At 41.5% G+C, this 24,163-nt stretch overlaps 1 protein-coding gene across 4 annotated transcripts; it reads right to left on the reverse strand.

Annotated features, from left to right (window-relative positions):
* MRPL30 (mitochondrial ribosomal protein L30) lies at window positions 1-24,140 on the reverse strand. 4 transcript variants are annotated; one of them, XR_010835349.1, is made up of 8 exons: window positions 23,988-24,077; window positions 19,274-19,351; window positions 17,780-17,860; window positions 12,465-12,611; window positions 12,154-12,227; window positions 11,892-12,075; window positions 3,227-3,462; window positions 1-172 (listed from the first exon to the last, which is right to left on the reverse strand). XR_010835349.1 is itself a non-coding variant. In XM_059079775.2 (6 exons), exons 2-6 carry the CDS (start codon window positions 19,322-19,324, stop codon window positions 11,943-11,945), a joined length of 486 nt encoding a protein of 161 aa, XP_058935758.1. In that variant the 5' UTR covers window positions 19,325-19,351; window positions 23,988-24,140; the 3' UTR covers window positions 11,852-11,942. The 4 variants fall into 4 exon arrangements, 2 of the variants coding, with proteins under 2 accessions (XP_058935758.1, XP_058935756.1); XR_009338283.2 differs by lacking the exons at window positions 1-172; window positions 23,988-24,077 and adding an exon at window positions 23,695-23,836 and having other exon boundaries at window positions 3,444-3,462; XM_059079775.2 differs by lacking the exons at window positions 1-172; window positions 3,227-3,462 and having other exon boundaries at window positions 11,852-12,075; window positions 23,988-24,140.
* Between the last annotated feature and the right edge of the window lie 23 nt (window positions 24,141-24,163).

Consider the following 24,163-nt stretch of genomic DNA (forward strand, 5'->3'; position numbering starts at 1 on the left):
TATTACGTGTTATTTCCAACTTTAGGAATTAGAGCCAGAGAATCTGGATTAGCATTTTCACAAGTAAAGAACAAAAATTCCTTATCACTTACATCTTTGAGGATTGTTTGAAGTTCTCTCTAAAGAAAAGAGTCCCCTGCTCAGGTGTCCTTTGAGCTTTGTGTCCATGGATCTAAAATAAAAATGATCAGATAGAACAACGTGTTCCAATATGTGTCCTTATACTTTATGAAAGTTATAAAAGCATAATAATTAGGTTAAATTTGATTATGTACACACATTTTTACTTTGATTTTCTTGCAAGAATATAATGAACTGATCTTGGGGTCGTCCTGGACTCTAGAATGTTTGGTCAGAGCATCTTAGGGGAAGAAGATACAACTTAAACCCAATACAGTTCTGAAGGTATTGTTGTGGGGTTTATGGGTGAAGAAAACACAGCTTTCCTCACAGCTGCTCAACACCATGGTGCTTACGAAGACTTTCCCCTAGGTGCAGTGCATGGGTTGTTTTAGTTTTTATCTGTCTATCTTCGTGCTTATCTACAGAGTAGTGCTAAGACATAGGGTCTGTTCTCATTTTGTCTCCTTCTCAGCATACTTTGAAGACAGGTGAGGAGCGTGAGGCTGTGGAGTCTGTGGATGGTTCTGGGTCTTCTGGGGGCGTCTGGGGGCATCTGGGGGCATCGTGTCCACTCTGTGGAGTTCTCAGCAGGTCTTGACTGCAATCACCAGCGAAGACCTCTGAAAGGTCCTGAGGTCCAGTACCCACAGTGAGAGCAGAGTTGGAGCGGGGAATTGTGCAAGCCACCAGTATCTTCAGAGTATGGAAGATGCATTCTGAGAGGAGAGAGCCAAGAGCCGAAGGTTCACCCAAGAGTGTGTGCTCTGTGGGAGGTGGCTCAGCACGGCGGCTGGGGGCTGGTCAGAAGGACATGAATTAGACCAGAGTATGGAGTACTTCCATTAGTGAATAAGATTAGTTTATGAACATTGATCAATATTCAATGAGTGAATCCATCTGCATACCTTTACTGGTAAGACCCCTTTGGACACAAAGCTGCTGTTGAAACAACAGGAGAGACCAACAGAGGACCTCCTTAATGGCAAAGTACATTCAATTATGAAAACGCATGATGATGAAGAAAACTGAGCCGTAGCTGCTGTAGGTACGCTATGGACCATTTCATTTCCCTTAGACGTTCTTTGTTCTGTGTGCAGCTTCTTCCCTTTTCTGGGCCTGGCCTCAAAGTCTTGGCCTGTTCCCTTCTGGTGCAATGCGGGGGTCTGGAGCTGGGTCCAGAAACCTCCATGTGACCATTTGCCGGAATTCCCAGTAGGCAAGTTCGGCCCTGAGGAGAGGAACTCTGCCCTGGCCGACACACACTCTCATTTCTTTGCCTAATTTTCAGCTGGTGTTTGAGAAGGAGGGAACTGGATGGGTGTTTTGGTGATCTACACAAGTTCGAGATTAAGGGAGCATCAGTGATAACCTCCCACAGAGAGGGAAAAATGATCTCAGGTGTGAATAGTAACTATCGTGTTTGCACAGGGGCATAAACATTTTAGGCACCGGACACCCCAAATCAGCACACAGATATGAGTCCACTTTGCAAAACCTTCAAATCAAGTCTTTCCCATGAGATCAAATTCTTACGGACATGGCAGTTATGGATCTAATTCAATTGCATAATCGCTCAGGAAATGAGCCCTACTCTGGGGGCAAGCCCAGTGCTAACAGGTGTGGTCTGCCTTCCAGGTGCTAATAGTCTGGAGAGTAAAGGAGGCCTACTTCCCAAGCTAGGACATCAAGGAATCTTAAAATTCATTGCCCTCCTCAACACTTTGGCAAAAGTAGGGGCCAGTCCAAGGTTCTCCCCAGCAGCCTGGATTCACTGATAGCCTGGGCCTTAATATGCTAGGGGCAGAGGTCAAATGGCATAAAAAGGTTAAGTGACTGTGTTCATTTCTGAAGGAAACATACTGTCACCATTACTAGCAATAAAAACAATGATAGCTACTATCTCTGGGGACTGAATCAGTTGCCTTACAATTATTTCCTCATTTAATTCCCATGATAAAAATGCTATTATCATCCTCATTTAATGGATGAGAAAATGGATAAGACACAGCAAAGTTAAATTACTTGTCAAGCTCCCACAAGCCAGTACTAGGGTTTGAACCCAGGGATGCCAGGCTCTGGAGCATGTGCCCTTAATCCCCGTGATGTCCTATGTGTGTAATAACAGTGTTCTGTCTGCATCATGGATTCACCAATTCCCACCTCTGCCCTCACAATTTCTAGTTGACCCCATAAGGTACGTGGCTGATTAAATGTCTGCAGTAACACAAGGGATCAATCAAATGTTGGTTGGAAATTATTTCTTTCTCTGAATCTTTCCTTCCCTCATACGCCTCCTTCACTTTGTATGTAAAATAAAGGCCTACTCAGTTTCAGACATGTATAATGTTGTGGATAATTCTGAAATGTAAAATACAACAGCTTATAAACCCAAAGAAACCGTGTCCTCCCCCAACCCCTTCGATCAGTCACCCTGGAAATTTCCATCATAATTTAAAACATTCTTCTTTTGGAATTGCCTAGGAAGCAATTTAAAAATATCACCCATGAAGGCAGATTACCTGTGAAGGTAGACGTGATATCTGGAAACCCCCAAGAGTTCTTTGGAGTCACATGTTGCAAAAAGCTAACACGCAAAGAACCAGGTGATTAACCGGGGCGAGGCTGTTTTCATTCAAATGTAGAGGTTTAAGGAGCCTGATTTAACTCAAATGGACACACCACACTGGCTCAAAGGAAGAATTTCCAACCTGGTGGACTAAGTAGGACCCTCCCCAGGGTCGTGACTCCGAAGAAAACATACTGAACTTTTATCATGGGAATTGAATGAGGAAATAAACATAAAGCAACTGATTCAGTGCCCAGAAACAGTGGCTATCACTGTCTTTATTGCTAGTAATGGTGACAGTATGTTTCCTTCAGTGCCCTCATGTAGATGGGCTCTTTAAAGCAGATTACATATCAAAACTTTCTTAATTGCACATCGCTACTAGTGAAGAATTTTTTAAGGATGCCCGAATATATCTGTTCATTTTACAAATTTCCTGTATTCTACATATATGATGAAATATTACAAAAATATAAATTTGAAGGATTTGATGAAAAAACAAATGGAAATAGAATTTCCAGTACTTATTTCCCTCACCCCAGTGTACCACGCTCTCTCCCTTGGGTATGCCAGCTCCATTTTGGAGACAGCACCCTCTCTCTTCTGTCCTCAGGGGTCACTGCTTCCGAAAAGACTGAAGCAAAGGATCTTCGAAGGATGTTAGCCAACAAAGCCAGCATCCGAGAAGCTGGGAAATGGTTTTGTGTGGATTCAACGACCATTGCGGCCATCATCTCCTGGGAGAGCCATGCTGGGTGGGTCCTCAGAGATGCCTGGGGAGAGACAGGAAACGGATTTGGATTCAGGCTGATGCAGGTAGGACAGCAAAGCCGTGCAGGCTGGTTCTGTTGGCTGTTGGATTTTGGCTGTAAAACATCACAGGAGATTAAGGGACTGTTTTGTTTTATAGCACGAAAATGATCCCAACTCATACTCTGTGGCAAGTTTTAAGTGGGCAAAATGTGCCTTTCCAGGTCCCCTCTTTCAGGGGCTCTGCCCTGCACCTCTTCTAACCCATCCCAGCTCCCTCCCTGGGGCTCCACCTCCCTCTGTGCTCCAGACAGGCTGCTGCTCCCTGAGAACCATCACTTTCCCACCTGCTTCCCCCATCAGACTGAATTGATGACCCGAGGAGAGCAGAGAGTGGCTTGGAGGTAACTTTTCTGAACAGCTGCCCCTTCCCTGGGTATTCCTGAAGACTCAAGGCCTTAATTCGATGACTGCATTTCTTTTCTTCTTTTATTCATTTTAGGTTTTTTTTCCAGTTTTATTAAGAGACAATTGACATACAACACTGTATGTTTAAGGTGTACAGCATAATGATTTGACTTACACATATTGTGGGATGATTAAAAAGTTCAGTTAACATCCAACATCTCATACGGATGCACACACACAAAAGAATTTAACGTGATGAGGATTTTTAGGGTCTACTTTCTTACCAACTTTCAAGATACATCACACAGCAGTGTTAACTAGTCATCACATTGTACAGTCCTTCCCTAGTACTTGTCTTACAACTGCAAGTTTAGGCCTTTTAACCACTTTCATCGAATTCCCACTCCTCCACCTGTTGCCTATGGTAACAACAAATCTGGTCTCTTTTTCTATGAGGTTTCTTTTTAGATTCCAGGTATGAGTGAGATCATATAGTATTAGTCTTTGTCTGACTTATTTCACTTAGCATAATGCTGTCAAGGTCCATTCATGTTGCTGGAAATGACAGAATTTCCTTCTTTTTATGGCTGAATAGTATATATATATTGAATATATATATATATATAATGTATGTCTCTATATATGTGTATGTATATCTATGCTACATTTGGTTTATCCATTCATCCATTGATAGACAGGTCGTTTCCATGTCTTGGCTATTGTTAAATAATGCTGCTATGAACATGGGGTTACAGAATAGACCCCCAGAGACAAAGTGGTGTCTAGTTGGGGAACAAGAGCGTGCTCTGGTGGGAGCTGGGGAGATGGTCCACTAGGACTGTGGTCCAGGGGCCAGAAGGGCTCCTGTGTCAGAAGGAAGCCCGAGGCTGATGGTGAACAAGGGGGAAGTGGGGAGGAGGGGGGTCTAAGCACAGAGAAGACCCTGGTGGCTAAGACGAAGAAGCTGGTGCGGATGAGTGGGAGTGAAAGAGGACAAGTGACGATTATGAGGACACAGTGGCCAGGGGACTCCGGAGCAAAGTGGTAAGGCCAGCTGTGGGGGTGGGAATGACAGTGAGAATGGAGGGGCCTTGGCAGAGAGGGCCCCGGCGGCAGAACGAGAGCCAGTGAGGCGGTGGATAAGTGTGGTGGGGGGCAGGGCCCGCCGGTGAGGAGAGAGACAGTGAGGGAGACCTGCCGGGAGCCTGGACGGCTGCAGCGAAGGGAAACGGGCCTGTGGAAGGCGCTCCGGCGGAGGCTGGGAGACCTTGTAGTGCCCTCTGAGAAGGTGGAGGCTGGGGTTATGGGGGCTCAGAAAGAGGACCATGAACGCTGAAGTGGGCACAGAGGATGCAGTATCTTCTCCAAGCTCCCCAAATAGCAGAATGCCAGCTTTGGAAGACAACTATATGTACATATATGAAAACACCTCACAGCCAGGATAACGACACACAATTGCTGACAGTTGCCGTTTTCAAGGAGCTTGCCCGGGACTCCCTGGGGCTGCAGGGGACAGGGTACAAGCCTCAGTCAGGGCGGAACAGGGGCAAGGTGTCCTGGCAGGGGTAGCGGCAACTGACGGTTTCTCCTGTCCTGCCTCCCGCACCCCATTTCTCATCCCCAAGGCTTTATCCCACATTCTCTTCCCTAGAGAGTCCCCTGAGATGTCAGGCCAAGCTGTCCTGAGGCCCTGGAACTGTACCAGCCTTCCTGGGAAAAAGGAACACAGAAAGCAGGGAAGCGACGGACCTCCTGCACAGAAGAGAAAGCAGGACTGGCGCCACTTGAGTTTTTTTTTCTGGCAAGCTCTCCAGGCTGGGAAACCAGCAGACTGGCTTACCTGTGGTGAAGGAAGCAGCAAAGAGATACTCTAAGGAAGTCGAGGCTGAGTTGAATGATCCTTAGCAGCTTAGACCCGAGAGCCACAAGAATTAGTATCGGGAGCGCAGGCTGGCCACAGACCACCAGACACACCTAGAGCTGGATAAGTTCCCTTTATCGCATCTCAGGAAAAGTCCTTTGGGAAGGACTTTAAAGGATCTGGGCTCTTATTAGATGATTTTGATGAGTGTTCAAAGCAGCACGGTCTGCTCTGGATTGGATGCTGTCAGGAGAAGAGAGATGGCTCTATGATTGGTGTCTTCATGAATCTCATCTAGAAGGTGAGAGGAATGAAGCGAGGCTAGAGCTGTGTGACGAGGAGCAGCCCTACATGACCCGGAGTAGGGGATGCGCCTCATTTCTCCGGCTTGAACAATGCTTGTGTTTTCGTCTGCGCTCAGATGTGATCACGGAGTGAGCTTGTTTTCGCCTTGATCCATCAGTCACAGAGCAGCTTCAGCTGATGTCGGTGACCTGTGAAACTGCTGACGTTCAATAGGAAACACCTGTCAGTGCTGGGCCGGCTCCTAGACACGCCAGGGCTTTCCAGGCCGGCTCCTCCTGGCGGTCAGAGCTGCTCTTCTCTAATGCTCCTCTTCAGCCAAGGGCGGACAAAGTCACACCACAAGGCATTAATCCACGACGTCCAGATTTTCACTGGTCAAGATTTTGTCAGTTAAAACCAGGAGGATGTCCACAGGGCACAGTCTTTGCTGGACTAGGGCTAGTTGTAGGATGAGTTGTTGAGTCATCTGATGTGCCAACGGCGGCACAGCAGCGTTGAAGTCTCTGGACAGGATACACTGACCAGCTGTAACACAGGCACTGACCAGAAGCGAAAGGGTCATGAGTCTTATGACAAGACTTACAGCCAGGGTCCCAGATTATAAAACCCAGGCAAGGAAAACATGTCCCAGAATCTGGCTGGCTCTTTTAGACAATCGGATGGATTTTTTTGTTTATCCTAATATCCACAGTTGTGCTTGCCCTGTAGTTCATAAATGCAGCAACAAGTACAAACCACCCTCCAGCAGCTTAGAGGAAATCAAGGTGTTCAAAGGGGCCTTGAGCATCCTGTCCAGTCTTGTCGGAATCTTGTCAGGATTGTGTCGTTGGCAGGTAGGATGTGCAGTGGAAAAATCCTTAGTGGTATCTTTAAAATTACCCTACTAATGCTGGTTCAATACTGTTGCCAATTTTTCTCTGCTTTCTGGGTAATATAATATTTGCTACTTTTTTTTTTTTTTTTTTTTTTTTGCGGTACGCGGGCCTCTCACTGTTGTGGCCTCTCCCGTTGCGGAGCACAGGCTCCGGACGCGCAGGCGCAGCGGCCATGGCTCACGGGCCCAGCCGCTCCGCGGCATGTGGGATCTTCCCGGACCGGGGCACGAACCTGCGTCACCTGCATCGGCAGGCGGACTCTCAACCACTGCGCCACCAGGGAAGCCCAATATTTGCTAAATTTCACTTTTTATTACGGTCACTTCCTTACATATAGAAAAGCATGTCAAAGCTCTTTAATTCATTGTCAATTTTATAGGGGCTCCTGTGATGGGCATTTGTTTCTAAAGCATTTCAATGTCATGGACTATCTCCAAATCATCTACCTATCCTATCAGTATATTTACTTTTTTTATTTGGCAGATCTGGGAGAGGGCATTGAATGGATACAATTTTTGAGAAAAGCTTATATTTCAAGGGTAAATTTGAGTCTGATGACACTTTTAATTTTACTTTCTAAGTATGAATAATCTACATACACAATTAAATCAGAGTTATCCAAGGGAGTCTTGAGGAGGTCAGTGCAGGGTATGGATAGCTCCCTTAGGCAAGCGATTACGGGCTGTCCCTTTGTGGGAGACGGAAGGAGGGGGCTGGGTTTAGAGAGGGGCACTGATGCGTGATGGAGAAGCACCAGTACTTCATAGGTTAGGTGACTAGCTGAAAGATGCTGAGAGCTTACTGTCAATGGAAGAATCTATATAGCACAGCATGGGAAACCATTAAGATGAGTGGAGACCCTAGAACTAAACCAGCTGAAGTTTTCACACTTTTGTTGTCACTGCTGTGGTTCTCAGACAAGACGGATATACATATGTTTTGGCTACTGGAGCTAAAGAAAGACTGAAATAAGCAAAGGGCCTCTGGTGATTTCCATGTAACTGAAGCAGTTCCCTAATGCCTGTTCAGATATATAATGAAAGGAAAGGGGGTGAGGCAAGGGGAGGATTTTTGAATCCAGAACAATGGAGGAAACTTTTGGAAGATAGTTTTATTGTACCAGTCTTTGTGTCCAAGGACTATGTTTCTTTTAACTTGAAAAACATATTCATTGAAAGATATGTAATAGACCTTACTTATATATAACTAACCTAGGAAGATCAACTCCTTTTTAAATTTGTCAGGATTGTTTTAGTATTAAGTTTGGTAGGGACTTCCCTGGTGGCGCAGTGGTTAAGAATCTGCCTGCCAATGCAGGGGACAGTTCGAGCCCCGGTCCGGGAAGATCCCACATGCCGCGGAGCAACTAAGCCCGTGCGCCACAACTACTGAGCCTGCGCTCTAGAGCCCGCGACCCACAACTACTGAGCCCGTGTGCCACAACTACTGAAGCCCATGCCCCTAGAGCCTGTGCTCCGCAACAAGAGAAGCCACCGCAATGAGAAGCCCACGCACCACAACGAAGAGTAGCCCCTGTTCGCCGCAACTGGAGAAAGTCCACGAGCAGCAACGAAGACCCAACACAGCCAAAGTATAAATAAATTAATTAATTAAAAGAAAATAAGCTTGGTAGACAAAAATTCTCGCAATAGAATTGAAGTTTGGAGAACCTTTGGACAAACTTAATCATTCCTATTGCCCTTACTTTTATGTGGTTAACAGCAAATCTTTATTTATGCCATCTAATGGCCACTTTAGAAAATCCACAGATAGTGTAGGCATAAAATTCATCCTAACAATTTTATTATTTTGAATCTAGGTATGATTTTGGGAAAGGCAAAATCAAAAATAGTTTTTATAGAAGACAAGTTATGTGATAAGTACCCCAAAATAGGAAATAATTTGATGAAAAATACCTTAGTTTACCCAAAGTCTATTTTTACTTTTATTTTACATTATTCATGCACAGATTGTAATAATTACTAATATGTCTTTATATGCAAGTATTTAGGCATGTGTAAATATATTTAAGACATTTAAAGCTTATATTGAATACCTATAGATTTAAAACATAATTTATCAGCATATTAAATAAAAAATGTACATATCACTAAATTTACCATGTTAATAAGCAGAAAACCATATCCATTATGTTAAATACATATTTGTATTTCTCTGTAATTACTGTGCCTGGTATAATTAACTGTTTATATTCTCTTTAACTAAGGTGATAACTATTTTTCTTTTCTCCAGAAAATAAAGAAAATTAGAGAACAGAAAATGAATTGTTTGGCTATTTTTTTCTCTATGAGCACTCATTTCATATCATTTTAATAATTTTGAGGGAAAAAGGCATTTTCATCATTTGTTAATGGATTGCCATTCTGAGAAATAAGGGTAAAAATTGTATTTAGTGACTGTTTTGTATCAGTTTCTTATTTAGAAACTGTCCAGACTTCCAGTTTTAATTAATTAATTGTTAACCAAGGTCTTAAAGCTGAGAGAAGTTTAAATGTATAAAACAGATTTTGACACAAATACACAGAGAGCGACAGATGGTTTAGACAGTAACTTGGACCCTTGATATTTTTATCCAGCTGTGTGATCAAAAAGCCAGTACTTAATACTCCTCAAAGTATAGAAAGGAAGGAGAGGATATTAAATATCCTCTATATTAAATAAAACGGTCTTTTTTTTTTTTTAAAGAAAAACAAGACAAATAATGTCTTCATGGAGGTTTCTTCACTTTTTGTTCTTTTTTGTTCTAAAGTACCTCCCAAACACACAATCTTGCTTGTGTCAAAAGCTTCCTAAAATGGCCAGTGCAATCCCAAATCGTCCTTGGTGAAACTGTGACAGTTAGAATGATAAGCATACTAGTTAGTATTGTTAACAAGAGAAGATGAAGAAAACACGTGTTTGGCCTGAAAGAGGCACCATTTAGATTGAGAAGACCTTGAGAACTGGAATGGCCCTTAAAAATAGTACTTGGGTAACTTTTTGTCTCCCCTGAGCCTGACCAAATGCCAATGGTCACCGAGGAGTGGCCAGAAAAACCTTCTGAAATAAAGCAATTCTCTGAGACACAAAAGACAGGACAGAGGAAGTCCTTGTAAGGTTTGAAATGATGGGAGGCAAAGGAGTACCATTCTGGGGAATCCCCTGGGTCCAGCTTAAGGAGGGACTGACTGGGCTTGGCAGGTCGACTTCACAGAGGCCTCCCTGATCCTGGCCCCTGGTGGTCACACCTTTGTGGAATTCCCCTCTTCCCTGAGTGTGGGCTGGACCTGTGACTTGCTTCCAACCAATGGAATGCAACAAAGGAGACAGAATCTAGGCCACTGCATTTATATGATTACCTAAGGGGGTAGCACCCATCTTGCTAAAGTCTCTCACTCCAGTGTTGGTTTTGAAGAAGCAACTTGCCATGAATTTTATAACCACAAGGAAATGACTTCTGCCAACAACCTGGGAGAACTTGGAAGCAGATACCTGCCCTGTCAAGGATCTGAGGAGAACCTAGCTTTGGCTGATGCCTTTTTTGAAGCCTTGGGAGACCCTAAGCAGATGAGCGAGCTAAGCTGTGCCCAGAGTCCTGACCCAGAGAAACAGCAGGGTGATGAGCACGTGTGGTTTTGAGTGGCTGAGACTGTGGTCATACGTTACGTGACAACAGAAAACGAATGCTCTAGCCTGTGCTCATCTCCCTACAGGCTTTTCCTCTTCTGGGCAATTTCATTTCTAAATATCCAACTTATCATTCAGATATTTTCCTCTAGTCATGAGCAGCAGAGGTTAAAATTACGTACCAAAACTTTATTAGACTCCTTGGGTAAAAATTAACCAATGGCCTTTTCCCCGTTTTAAACATTAATATTAGCCTAGTAAAAGAGGCAGCAAAACATTAGCAGGGGCTGCTTTTATCAATATTTATACAGCTGGCCTCAACCCAACTCCAGCAAGGACAGCTTCTGTTGAGGCATACAGGTCTCTCTCCAGTTAGACCCAGCCCTTCGAAGTTAGTGTCCTTCTGCTTTATATCCTCTCCAGGCCGTACATATACTGGATATTCAATAATTGTGGAACTGAAAGTGTGACTGCCTTGAAGCTTATTAATTAATGATATCTGGCTTCACTTCACACAGCACTTCTACTTGATGCCCAAACTCTATGACAGGACAGATGCTGGGACCATAAGCAGTGAGTATGCCAATGTTGCTGCTGCCTGAGCCAAATTTTACGAGACAAGGAAAATAAAGGGCAACTAGAATTCTGCGTCCTCAGCATCATCTTTAGTTAGCTGCCACAGAATTTCCCAGTACTGAACCTCTCTTAAAATTCTTACTTCTCCCCACCCCTCCAGGTGTCTGAAATAGAATAAAAGGAAATAAAACAACTTTCCCTAAATGATTCTTTCCTTCTCTTTTTTCTTTTAAATAGCATCCTCAACTGTTGGCAGAGGTTTCTAGGAATTCAAGGAACATCAATAAAGTTTAGGCCAAGTGAGATTTATAATTAGAAAACAGATACTACTTTGGGTATTAAATTTAAGGATAAAATGAAGCCAAGTCCACATACGTATTTATAGACACCACAGCACAGAGCAGCCGGTCCAGCTGCACCCAGTGTCTAATGCTTCTGGCTGAATCTCTGTTCTCCAGGGGAACAGACTAAGCTCCTTTAGGGCAGGGACCACATTCTGGTCAGCTGTGGATTTCTCCAACACATAACATACTCTTCCCTCAAAGGGCCATTCATAGAATGTGTTCAATTAAACGAGAAGACAATTTTTTTAAAAAGTTAACGACGATTGCTAAGGTGACATCTGAACCCACATGTTCAAACACTGCCATCCTTAACCATTTTCCAGTGAAACTACTGGAGGGAAAGAGGACAGAATTAAACCAATTAATAGCACTAAAACCTCCAAGGAAGAATCACACCATGTTTAGCCAGTGAAAATGACAATTTAAAACACATTTTAATGAGAACACTTTCTCACCATCTTTAAATAGAAATGACTTGCACTTTTTACTCTGAAGCCACGAGGCCATCAGGACTTATTCACTTCCTGGTCCGTGGGGTTCTGAAGCCACCCCACCACCAGCTCTCCAGTGCTCTTGAGGCACGTACTGGACATGTCCTCCTCTGTTGGGAGACCTTGTGGCAGCTTCAGGGGCTTGATTCTGTGACATAAGGGAATGCTTTTAGAGTTATACTAGGTAACACGTTTTAAGAAACTGCTGGAATAACAAACAACAAACCTTATCAAATGTTTAACCACTTTCAGTTTTGCATTCACCGAAGGGATATTCTTGTGAACTTGAGGAGTATGTGCCTACAAACAAAGGAAACAATGTTATGGATCAATTTCAAAAGCACAGATGGTCCCATGTTACAGGAAAAGGTTAAGGTGTAGCCTCATTCTGTCTAAATCAAACTTCCAAATATATTACATGAAATAATACATTTAAATAAAAGAAATATTAAACATACACCTTAAAGTTTTAAAAGTGGGAAATTTAAAGCAAATTTAAACAACACTAAAGATGACTATTTTAAAATAGTTACATACTTTTTGTAACCCAAGCATCTTTATTATATCTTTCTCCCAATACGGACGTCTTTTTGTACTTTTTATTCTGGTCACAATATGCAGTTTATGAGGTTGCTGTGGATCTCCACCATATTTTTCATGATCTTCAGGTGAAGGCTGAAAAACCTGGAAAGGAAGAATTATAAACAGTAAATTTTCAATTTACACAGCTTCTATGTACCTCCTTTATTTTTTTTTTCCTTAAAAAAACTTCAAACAACTACATAATGATTTCATCTCTAATAGTTCTATAATCCTCACCCTCAAATTGAACATTTCTACCAGTCTGATTACTCAGATAGATGGAGTCTAAGAATTTCATTCTCCAAGAAAAATACCACACAGGCAAGGGTTTATTTTGTTTTGCTTTTATTAAGAGAAAAGCAGGAGCAACCAGATGACACTAAAGAGTTCAAATGTCAAGAGAATATATTGCATTATATGAGCTAGGCCTTGGGCTGCATCCCCTCCCCCATTCAAGTAGGGGGACAAACAAAAACTTACAATGACAATAACACATGAGTATTATAAAAAGTATGTATTCTCTGCAACCCCGAATAAGGATGTATGTATAACACTATTTGTAATACTGAAAATTTTAAAGGCCACATCAATATTCCTCAAGAGAATAGCTAAATAAATTATGATGCATACATTCTAAATAAAAAGCCCACAAGCCTGATTCCTCCAACTCCGTTTTTCTTTCTCAAGACTGCTTTGGCTATTCGGGGTCTTTGGTGTTTCCATACACATTGTGAAATTTTTTGTTCTAGTTCTGTGAAAAATGCCATTGGTAGTTTGATAGGGATTGCATTGAATATGTAGATTGCTTTGAGTAGTACAGTCATTTTCACAATATTGATTCTTCCATTCCAAGAACATGGTATATCTCTCCATCTGTTTGTATCATCTTTAAATTCTTTCATCAGTGTCTCATAGTTTTCTGCCTACAGGTCTTTTGTCTCCTTAGGTAGGTTTATTCCTAGGTATTTTATTCTTTTTGTTGCAATGGTAAATGGGAGTGTTCCCTTAATTTCTCTTTCAGATTTTTCACCATTAGTGTACAGGAATGCCAGAAATTTCTGTGCATTAATTTTGTATCCTGCTACTCTACCAAATTTATTGATAAGTTTGATTAATATGTGTCTTGCCATGTTTCTCCTTGGATTTATCCTGTATCGGCCTCTCTGTGCTTCCTGGACTTAATTAACTATTTCCTTTCCCATATTAGGGAAGTTTTCAACTATAATCTCTTCAAATATATTCTCAGTCCTTTTCTTTTTCTCTTCTTCTTCTGGGACCCCTTTAATTCGAATGTTGGTACGTTTAATGTTGTCCCAGAGGTTTCTGAGACTGTCCTCAATTCTTTTTTCTTTATTCTGCTCTGCAGTAGTTATTTCCACTATTTTATCTTCCAGGTCACTTATCTGTTCTTCTGCGTCAGTTATTCTGCTATTGATTCCTTCTAGGGAATTTTAAATTTATTGTGCTGTTCATCATTGTTTATTTGCTCTCTAGTTCTTCTAGGTCCTTGTTAAATGTTTCTTGTGTTTTCTCTATTCTACTTCCAAGATTTTGGATCATCTTTACTATCATTACTCTGAATTCTTTTTCAGGCAGATTGTCTATTTCCTCTTCATTTGTTTGGTCTGGTGGGTTTTCACCTTGCTCCTTCATCTGCTGTGTGCTTCTGGGTCTTCTCATTTTGCTTAACTTACTGTGTTTGGGGTCTCCTTTTCGCAGGCTGCAGGTTCATAGTTCCCATTGGCTGAGGTTGGTTCAGTGGGTTGTGTAGGCTTCCTGGTAGAGGGGACTGTTACCTGTGTTCTGGTGGATGAGGGTGGATCTTGTCTTTCTGGCGGGAAGGACCATGTCTGGTGGTGTTTTGGGGTGTCTGTGACTTTATGATGATTTTAGGCAGCCTCTCTGCTAATGGGTGGGGTTGTGTTCCTGTCTTGCTAGTTGTTTGGCATAGGGTGTCCAGCACTGTAGCTTGCTGGTCATTGAATGGAGCTGGGTGTTAGGTTTGAGATGGAGATCTCTGGGAGAGCTTTTGCCATTTGATATTACGTGGAGCCGGGAGGTCTCTGGTGGACCAATGTCCTGAACTCGGCTCTCCCAACTCAGAGGTACAGGCCTGACACCTGGCCGGAGCACGAAGACCCTGTCAGCCACACGGCCAGTCACGTGGGGAGTTTCTTGCCTTTTGGGAAGTCTGAGGTCTTCTGCCAGCGTTCAGTAGGTGTTCTGTAGGAGTTGTTCCACGTGTAGATGTATTTCTGATGCATTTGTGGGGAGGAAGGTGATCTCCACGTGCTACTTCTCCGCCGTCTTGAAGGTCTCTCCCCTAAATTCTAAATATGATTCTAACAATTATATATATATGTGTGTATGTATATATATATATATATATATATTTATTTATTTATCCTTATATGTATAAAGATGTCAAAAACATTAGGTCAAGAGTCATACCTCTGGGGAATCAGACTGAGGAAGGCCAAAAAATAAGATGGTATTTTAATCAAAAAGGATATTATTCAATCATTAACTTATCCACAGAGGGTTCACATTACATTGCTAAATGATGAAAGCAGCTGGAGAAGCATTATAGCAAAGATGATGCACATCTTCAAAAATATTTAACAGAAAAGTATGTGGAGGGTGTTAGCAGTATTTGCCTCCAGGTGGGTAGGATGGAGGGTATTTTTCTCGAGATTTTGATGGGGCAGGTGAGCCAAAGAAAAGGAGAGAAGAATTAAAGAAATGGTGTGAGGAGCATGAAATATTCAGGAAAAGTAAGTGGTTCTGTGTGAGTAAAGCAGAAAAAAACAGGAAAAGCAACGCAGGGGGAGAAGTTAAACTAAGCTTAACTATGCTGAGTCTTTAGGAATTTCCAGAATGGATATAAGGCTACTGGAGGTTTGAAGCAAGATGACATTTCAAAAATAGATTCAGAAAGGAAACTCTTTCAAATGAACTGGAGGTGGAGACTGATACAAGGAAACTCAGGAAGCACTTAGAGCCATGATTTAAGAGTCTGAATTACAGCAGCTGTAACAGAAAGAGACTGATTTGGGGACTTTAGGTAATAAAATAGATGGATTTGTGGTGGGTGAGGGAGAAGATAGGGTTGAGATTGACTCAGAGGTTTCTAGTCTGGGAAATCAGGTAGAGGATGGTAGCATTAACTGACATCACTAATACAGGACAAGCACCCTCTTTTAGTTTGGTTGTTTGGAGGACAACCTCATCTGTAAGACAATGAGTCTAATTTTGGATAACTTGAAATACCTGTGGGTTATCTAAGCAGCAAGGTCTAGAAACTACAGGAGAATACAGGAGTAAGTTCAGAAGATAGGCAAAGGGCTGGAGATGCAAATCTCAGAGTCATTTCTATAAAGTTTAAAAGTTTTCATGCTCACTACAACCAGTGATCAAAATCACTCTCCCCACATTTTAAACAAATGCTAACATCTGTATCTATCATTTCTTCCAGAAGTTTACAGCCTAAGAAACATGAAAACATATAAGACAATGCAGTTGTGGACCATGACTTGAAAAAAAAGAGATTTCTGATAAAAGAACATCAAGCACATTAAAAGTATCTAAATAGTCAATGGTAATACTATTTTAGCTTTTAAAAAAATCAGTGGAGAATGGTGGTTACCAGCCACTGGGGGGAGAAGGTATGAGGAGTTACTGTTTAATGAGTACAGAGTTCCAGTTTTGCAAGATGAAGCGTTCTGGAGATGGTGGCTGTGATGGTCACACGACAATATGAATGTACTTAATACCACTGAACGGTACACTTAAAAATGGTTAAATTTGGGCTTCCCTGGTGGCGCAGTGGTTGAGAATCCGCCTGCCGATGCAGGGGACGCGGGTTCGTGCCCCGGTCCGGGAAGATCCCACATGCCGCGGAGCGGCTGGGCCCGTGAGCCATGGCCGCTGAGCCTGCGCGTCCGGAGCCCGTGCTCCGCGACGGGAGAGGCCACAACAGTGAGAGGCCCGCGTACCACAAAAAAAAAAAAAAAAAAAAAAAAAGGTTAAATTTTATGTTGCATGTATTTTACCACAGCACATAAAAATTGGAGAAATCAAAACAAAACAGAAATCTAATGAGGGCTTAGTCAGTGTTTTCTAGAAGAATGATAGGTAGACACAGATCTAGCAGAGAAGAAGATCCAAATTAGCAAAGGCTGATAAAGTGAAAACCAAGAGCCACACAGACAGTCTGAGCAGGAGGAAGAAACACTGTTTTCTCAGGACAATGTTGATATGAAAACACAAAATATCAAGGGAAAAAGCCATAAGCAGGAATAAACAGATTCTGAGACCAAAACCCAGTACTTAAAAGGTCAGTGGCACATATTTATTTTTAATAATAATTTACATAAATCCTATTATATTTAATTTTTTAATTTTTAAAATTTTTATTAGAGTACAGTTGATTTACAATGTTGTGTTAAAATCAGGTGCACAGCAAAGTGAATCAGTTATACATATACATATAGCCACCCCTTTTTAAAGATACTTTTCCCATATAGGCCATTATAGAGTATTAAGTAGAGTTCCCTGCATTATACAGTAGGTTCTTATTAGTTATCTATTTTATATATAGTAGTATGTATATGTCAACCCCAACCTTCCAATTTATCCCTCCCACATAAATCCTACGTTTTAAACTCTACACTGCTACCTATACCCACAAATAATTTAACGTGAAAGTTTTCAATATTACAAAAATCGGTACCTTTCAAAACATACTGTAACAGGGAAGAGAGAATTCTGACTCCATGTTGGTTCTGTTTCTTTTACTTTAACCTTTGCTTTTCGTTGCTTTTGTCATAGCTGTAAGCATAGATAATGGCCTGCCACAAGGAACCCTGCTCCTCTGCCCGTTAAACTAAAAGGCCTTTGTTCAGCTCACAGACAGACATTCTGACCCTGCCCACCTGTGAATGGCTGCAGAAAAGAAGAAATTAACACATCCCTTCCCCATGCAGGTGGAGGGAGGAGATTCTGCAGGACAAATGGCCTTTTTACTTTACTTTCTCACCTCCTCCCCCTGTCTGTTCTATAAAAGAAACTGGCATCCGGACCCCAATAAGATGGTTTTTGGGTACACCAGTCCGCCATCTTCTCGGTCTGCTGGCTTTCCAAATGAGAGTGGCTATTCCTTGCCTCAACACCTCATCTCCCGATTTACTGGCCTGTCCTGCGGTGAGCAGGATGAGCTTGGACTCGGCAACAGTAACATGTTTTTCAAAAACAGTAACGTAAAAACTTACTTTATCTGGAATTCTTGACTTCGTAAATTTGTGACGAATCCAATCTGTACAAACAAGGGGCTCCACACCTTTTGTCACCATCTAAAATATGCCATAAAACATTTGACGTTTAGAACTCTATCTAGTGCAGAAATCATAACCTACCAATTTTTAGGTGACAAAATCTGTTCTCACCTAACCTGTAATTATTAAACATTTATCTCAGCCCCCTAGCTGAATGACTACATCTCATCTTACCACTAACATAAAGAAAAAGCACATTAAATATAAACTTCTAGACCAGCAGTTGGCAATATTTTTCTGTAAAGAACCAGACAGTAAATATTTCCAGCTCTGGGGCTACAAAGTTTTTGCAGCCAAGTCTCAGCTCTGCCACAGCAGGGCGAAAGCAGTTGTCAACAATATGTAAACAAATCGGTGTGGCTATGTTGCAATAAAACTTTTACAAAAATAGGTGGTGGGCTGACTTTGGCTTGTAGGTTGTAGTTTGCCAGTGTGCTCTAGATAACATACGATAATCCAGTTTCAGCAATACAGTGTAAAAGAAAGCCAAAATGAGTTTCCAGTTTTCTTTCTAGTCCCAAGAATGCCATCAACTGCTGTTTCCTGTCTCTTGTTCCCTTTCTACAATCTTCCAGTCATGTTTCTCTCAGGATGCCGAAGAAAAAGGATTCACTGCTAATCCTTCATACCAGGAAACTCCTCTGGGTGGGAAATAATCATTCCCTTCATGCTTTCCCTGTACTGCAGAGATGGTATAAACAATGGGAGAATAAGCAGGAGGGAACTGGGGGTTGGGGGAGACTGGTGAAGGAAATGGGCTTTGACATAGCAGGAACATTGGGCCTCTAATCCTGCTCTCTGTACTTACCAGCTGTGACATATGAGATACTTATCCGCTCAGAGGGTGGGTTTCCTCGGCTATAAAAAGGTAATAATACTTACCACCCAGGATTAATCTGAGGTTAAGGTAAGTGTGTAAAGCACCTGGCATTATTATTATCTAAAGGCAGCAGCAGGTCCCATCTAGACTCTGGACCTCATGAATAGATTAGGCTGCACCACTGAAATTTCTAAAAGAAAGACGGGAAGGAAATACATGAAAGTACAAACATTAATGGTCTCTGGGAAAGTGTTTCTCTTCTTTCTGCTTTTCTACATTTTTCTAATTTTCTATTACTGAAAATGGACTCTTCATAACTGAAGGGAAAAAAAAATCTAAAACTTTCAAAAGATTAAGGTGGGCCATGGGGAAATCAACACTAGCCATTTTTTACCAGCATTTTCTCCAGGAAAGGGTCTTTTGTGATTTCAGATCTTTAGGGATAAAAGAGCAGATAAACCACAAATAAAATTAACCCTCAACATTAAAATATATATATATAAAGAAATTTAAAATTTTAACTTGCCTGTATGTTTTGTTAATTAGAAAAGAGAGAAAAAGTTCTTAAGGAATAGGAAAAAAAAAGGTAATTCTTGAAAAGAAGTACTTACTTGTAGTCTGCCTGGGGGCCTCTGAACTATTGAGCGCAAAATCCCTGCCATGCGTGTGGTGAATCTTCTCCTTAGGGGCTGTGAGGAGTAGAAAACAGATCTGTGGTCAGGTATGCCTTAGACATGGATAGCTCAAACTGAAAAACTGGATGAAGTTTAACAGCAGAAGCTTGATTGTTTTAATACACTAAGGACAAGAATTAAGTTACAATAGATGTTTTATTGAGAGTTCAAGAAAACCATTAACCATATGCCATTTTCACCAAAGAGTTAAATTACACCCTAGGCTGATTCAACAAAGATAGGCAATGGAGGTTACTATCATTTAAAAAATCTTTAACAGTGAGGGCAGATATAAAGAATGCTTTGCTATAGAATAAAAAAAAAATTAAAGAGCTGGAAGGGACTGAAGAAATCCAAACTCCTAATTAGAACTGACAACGCTCTTACTTCATTTATGAGGAAAATGAATCCCAGAGAGTTCAATCATTTACCGAAGGGCATCCAGCTTTCAAGAGAGTATATGGTCTGTAACCCAAACCTCCTAATACCTAGTCCAGCACATTTCCACTAAATCCTAACACCCTTCTGTTAAATAAAGCAGAATGTTCTTTTTGGCTTATTTATATTTTTAGACTATTCTTAATGAACATGCATTGCATTTATAAACGAAAAGTCATGTTTATTTAGACACAAAACAATTATAGCCTACTGACTTAAACTGAATGCAGAAAGATTAAGTTCATGAAATACATGTATATTTTGGACAGGTTACTTAATTTGTATGTTTCAATTTTTTCCCCCAAAGAACAGAAAGAAAATAATACCTATCTTGCAAATGAATTACTCTGAAAACACCTAAAACAGTACTTGGCACATAAGAAGCCCTCAATAAATGGTAGTTTTTACTATTATAATATCATTAAATTATTACAAAGCTATAATAAGAATACCCTAACATGCCAAAATAGGGCAAGTGCTGTATTTCAGTGCCCACCAGATTCTGGCTCACTCAAGCTCTGCAGGTCTTTCCTGTGGTGTGGACAAAGCAATGAAGCTACTGGAATCAATGCAAGATGTCCCATTAGAAGGGCCTGACTTCAGAAAAAGTCTCAGCAACCGAACCAGTCTCTCAAAACTAATTACGTATCAGTTTTAGAAGAGTTAACTACTATGTCCTTAGCACCCTGAAAACAAGAATTTTGTCTTGTTCATCTTCTACTCTCAGCATCTGGCACACCATCTGATGGACAGTAGGCACCCAGTGTTTGTTGATGAATGTCTGAATCAGTTAATGGGTTAGATCCATGGTCCGCTCAACTCAGAATTCAGAAGTACATCAGAATTTCATAACTGCCATTCGGACTTCAGACCTCAAACGTTACAATACAGCAGAGCAATTTCTAGTGCAAATCGTCCAGTGTGCTTGGCTGGTTGTTTAGATCCTTTGTATCAAGGCTTCTTTAGAAGAGACGCTTAATCCTCCGGCCCTCCAATCAAATAGACAATGCTAAATTATTTTCTCTACCATACTCATTCCTCCCAAGTTAAGCGTTAGGTACTAACCCGATGTATTTAGCTTCACTCTTTGTTAAATCTTTCTCTTATCACTTAGATTTCAACAAGAGCCTCCTAACTGGCCTTCCTGCTTCTATTCTAACTTCCCCAAGGTCTTTTCTCCACAGCAGCAATCATCTCATTAAGTCCGAAATCAGATAATGTCAACTCCTCCGCTCAAAACCTTCCAATTAGCCAGGTTTCTCATTATCAGAGTAGGAGGGTTACACACAGGCCAGAGAGGAAGGCTACAATGATCCATGTGATCCAATGACAGAGGATTAGTGCTGGAACTCATGTTTAGCTTAACATAGATATGATGGATATAGAAATAATTATAGATACATATACACATATGGGTTAGCTCTGTTAGTTGAGGGGACCTAAAGGCAATGGCATCCCAGTAGCGATGAGCATGCCCAGTGCCCAGATCTTAGTTTCCAATAGAATTCTCTAAAAAAAAAGAACCAGGACTCCTTGGAGAAATGGCTGATTATATGGCTGTAGCAGGGAATATATAATGATGAGTCTGGAGCACCTAGTGCTAGAAAGGAACTACTCAAAAAATCAAAATAATGGGGGTATGTCAAAGGGACCAGAAGCCAACTGAAAGAGCTCCCAGTGGCTACAGCTGAAATAATATGAGCAACAAAATAAGTAACAAAGTATTGGCTTATAATCCAAAACATAAACTAACCATGAGTCCATACTGATATAAGTAGATGAATAAATTAATTAATGAGAGAGAAGAAACAAATCTCCCTCACAGAAGAATTTCAAATAATTTATGTAGATACTCCCCTTTCAAAGAGGTGGAGTAAAGCTATCAACCCTGCGGCATGGGCTATGCTTAAACACTTGCTACCAGAATATAGTATAGAAAGGGGGGAAAATGCCATTACATCAGAGGAACCTAACAAACACTACGTCATCAAGGTGATCAAGATTAACATCAATTGTGATAAAAGTCAAGTTGATAGCATGTATCCTTGATATGATGGAATGAGAATGGCACTTCACCTCTATGTCTTCCTTCCAAAAACCCCTAACACTTCTCTAACAGAAAAATATAAGACAAACTCCAATTGAAGGACATTGTACAAAATACTTGACCAGTACCTCCTCAAATACCTGACTGTGTCGAAACTGTCAAGGTCATCAAAACCAAGGAAAGTCATAGTCAAACTGTCATAGTCAAAAGGAGCATTTGACAACTAAACATAATGTGGTATCTTGGATGGGATTCTGGAACAGTAAAAGGACATCAGGTAAAAACTAAGAAAATCTGAATGAAATATGACCTTTAGTTGATAATGTATCAATATTGGCTCATCAGTTATAATGAATGTACCATACTAATGTAAGATGTTAGTAAAAGGGGAAACTTGGTGTGGGGGGTATGTAGGAACTCTATACTATTTTCATAACGTTTCCATAAATCTAGTTATTCCAAAATTAAAAGTTTATTTATTGCAAGACTAAAAAGCTCCAATGCCTCTCCATTTCAATCAGAGTGACAGCCAGTGCTAAACCCCTGCCTTGAGGACTTCACCTCCATACTCTTGCTCAATCGCTACACACACTGGCGCCATTGCAGGCCCTGGAACTTGCCAGGCAGGCATACTCCCTTGACTGGCTGTTCCCTCTCCTGGAATGCCCCTGATATCCACATAGTTAACTCCCTTACATCCTTCCATTTCTGGCCTAAATCTCATCCTCTCAATGAGTTCTACCCTGATTCCATTATTTAACATTTTGACCCACACTACAATTGTCAGCACTCCCAATCTTTCTTACTCTCCTTGATTTTCTTTCCATAGCATTTAACATCTTCTAACATAATTTAATTTTTTGTTAGGTTTGTGGTTTATTGTCTGTTCCCACCCAACAGCATGTTGGTTCCACAAGCACAAAGATTTTAACATTTTCTTTTGTTTTGGGCTTGCTCTGTCTATTCACAGATGTATCCCAAGCATCTACCTAAAGCAGCACTGCCATGTAGCAGCCACTCAATTAATTTTTGCTGAATGAATGAAGTGTCATTTACATACTTCAGAATGTGTGACAGTCAAAAGTTGTAAGTTTCAATAAAGGTTATTCTTAATAATTAGGCACATAACTCTTGGACCTTGAAGCAATTATACTGTCTTTCACCGTACAATTAAATTTCTCTTGCAAAGACACAAAAGCAGGAAAATAAATGCACCATATGAGAAGTATGATCCCATTTCCATTAATTAAAAAAAAAAGATGTCTGTGAATGTGTGTGTAAACAGAGAAAAACTCTGGAAGGCTATCAGAGAAATGTTAGCATACCCAGGGAGAGGAGGGTTGGCTACCAGGGCTATTTCCGCCCCTCCCCGACGTCCCACACCCCCGTAATGTCTGATAGGTTTGTTGTTGCTCTTTTACAATGACCAGGCGTGTAACTGTTCTTTAAAAAAAAAACTAATTCCTTTTCTAAAGAGACATAATGATAAATGGGGGGGGCACTACTGAAAATGCAGAACATAGGACTTCCCTTTCAATAAATCGACATCTCTGAAGGCAAGAAATGTCTCTTTGAACTCCTAATGCCTTCTAGGCAGGCGTCCGAAGTGCCTCTTGGAATAAACAAAGCTAAACAAAAAACCGCGGAAAAAGCAGCTCTGGGTAGGTGGCGATCAAAACGCGGTTGCAAAATCACGGCTTTTAGTAAAACGGTAAATATTTTAACTGCCAACTTCAGAGGATTTACGTTCTAAAATGCGGCAATTTTTAAATTAGGCAATTTTGTATTTCCATCAACAATTCAAGTTAGGCTGACCCCAGAGGAAAGCCGAAGTTATGCATAAAACAGAAGCACAGAAAATGTTAAAACATACTTGAATTTCCTTTCCCGCCAGACTGCCCAGCCGAGGCGGCTCTGCCCTCGAGCTCCAGGAGGCGGGGCTCCACATGCCGCGTCCCGGGATTCCACAAACTGGGAAACGGGACCCAGCCGGCCAGTGGCTTTTCGGGAGCCCAAGGGACAGTACCTGGACGTAGGCCCATTCAGGTTACTGTGACCCGTAAACATAGAATCGAATGGAGAAAATCAATCCGCATCTGCATAGGGTTCCCAGATATGTACTCCTGGCAAAAATGCACTACTTTCGGCCACTCATTCCCCACTCACCAGCAATTCCTAAATGTCTTTCAGCCTGAAGCTCACCACTCAGGGGAACCGGAGCACAGAAAGGATCCAGAGGGCCACACTCAAATCCGGCCTTCACAGCGAACACACCCTGGCATTTTAGTTCCGGCCGAGTCCCTCCCACTCAGGCACCATAAAAAGAGAGCGCAGGCGCATTG

The sequence above is a fragment of the Kogia breviceps genome, chromosome 11, assembly GCF_026419965.1.
Source record: "Kogia breviceps isolate mKogBre1 chromosome 11, mKogBre1 haplotype 1, whole genome shotgun sequence".
NCBI classification, from domain to species: domain Eukaryota; kingdom Metazoa; phylum Chordata; class Mammalia; order Artiodactyla; family Physeteridae; genus Kogia; species Kogia breviceps.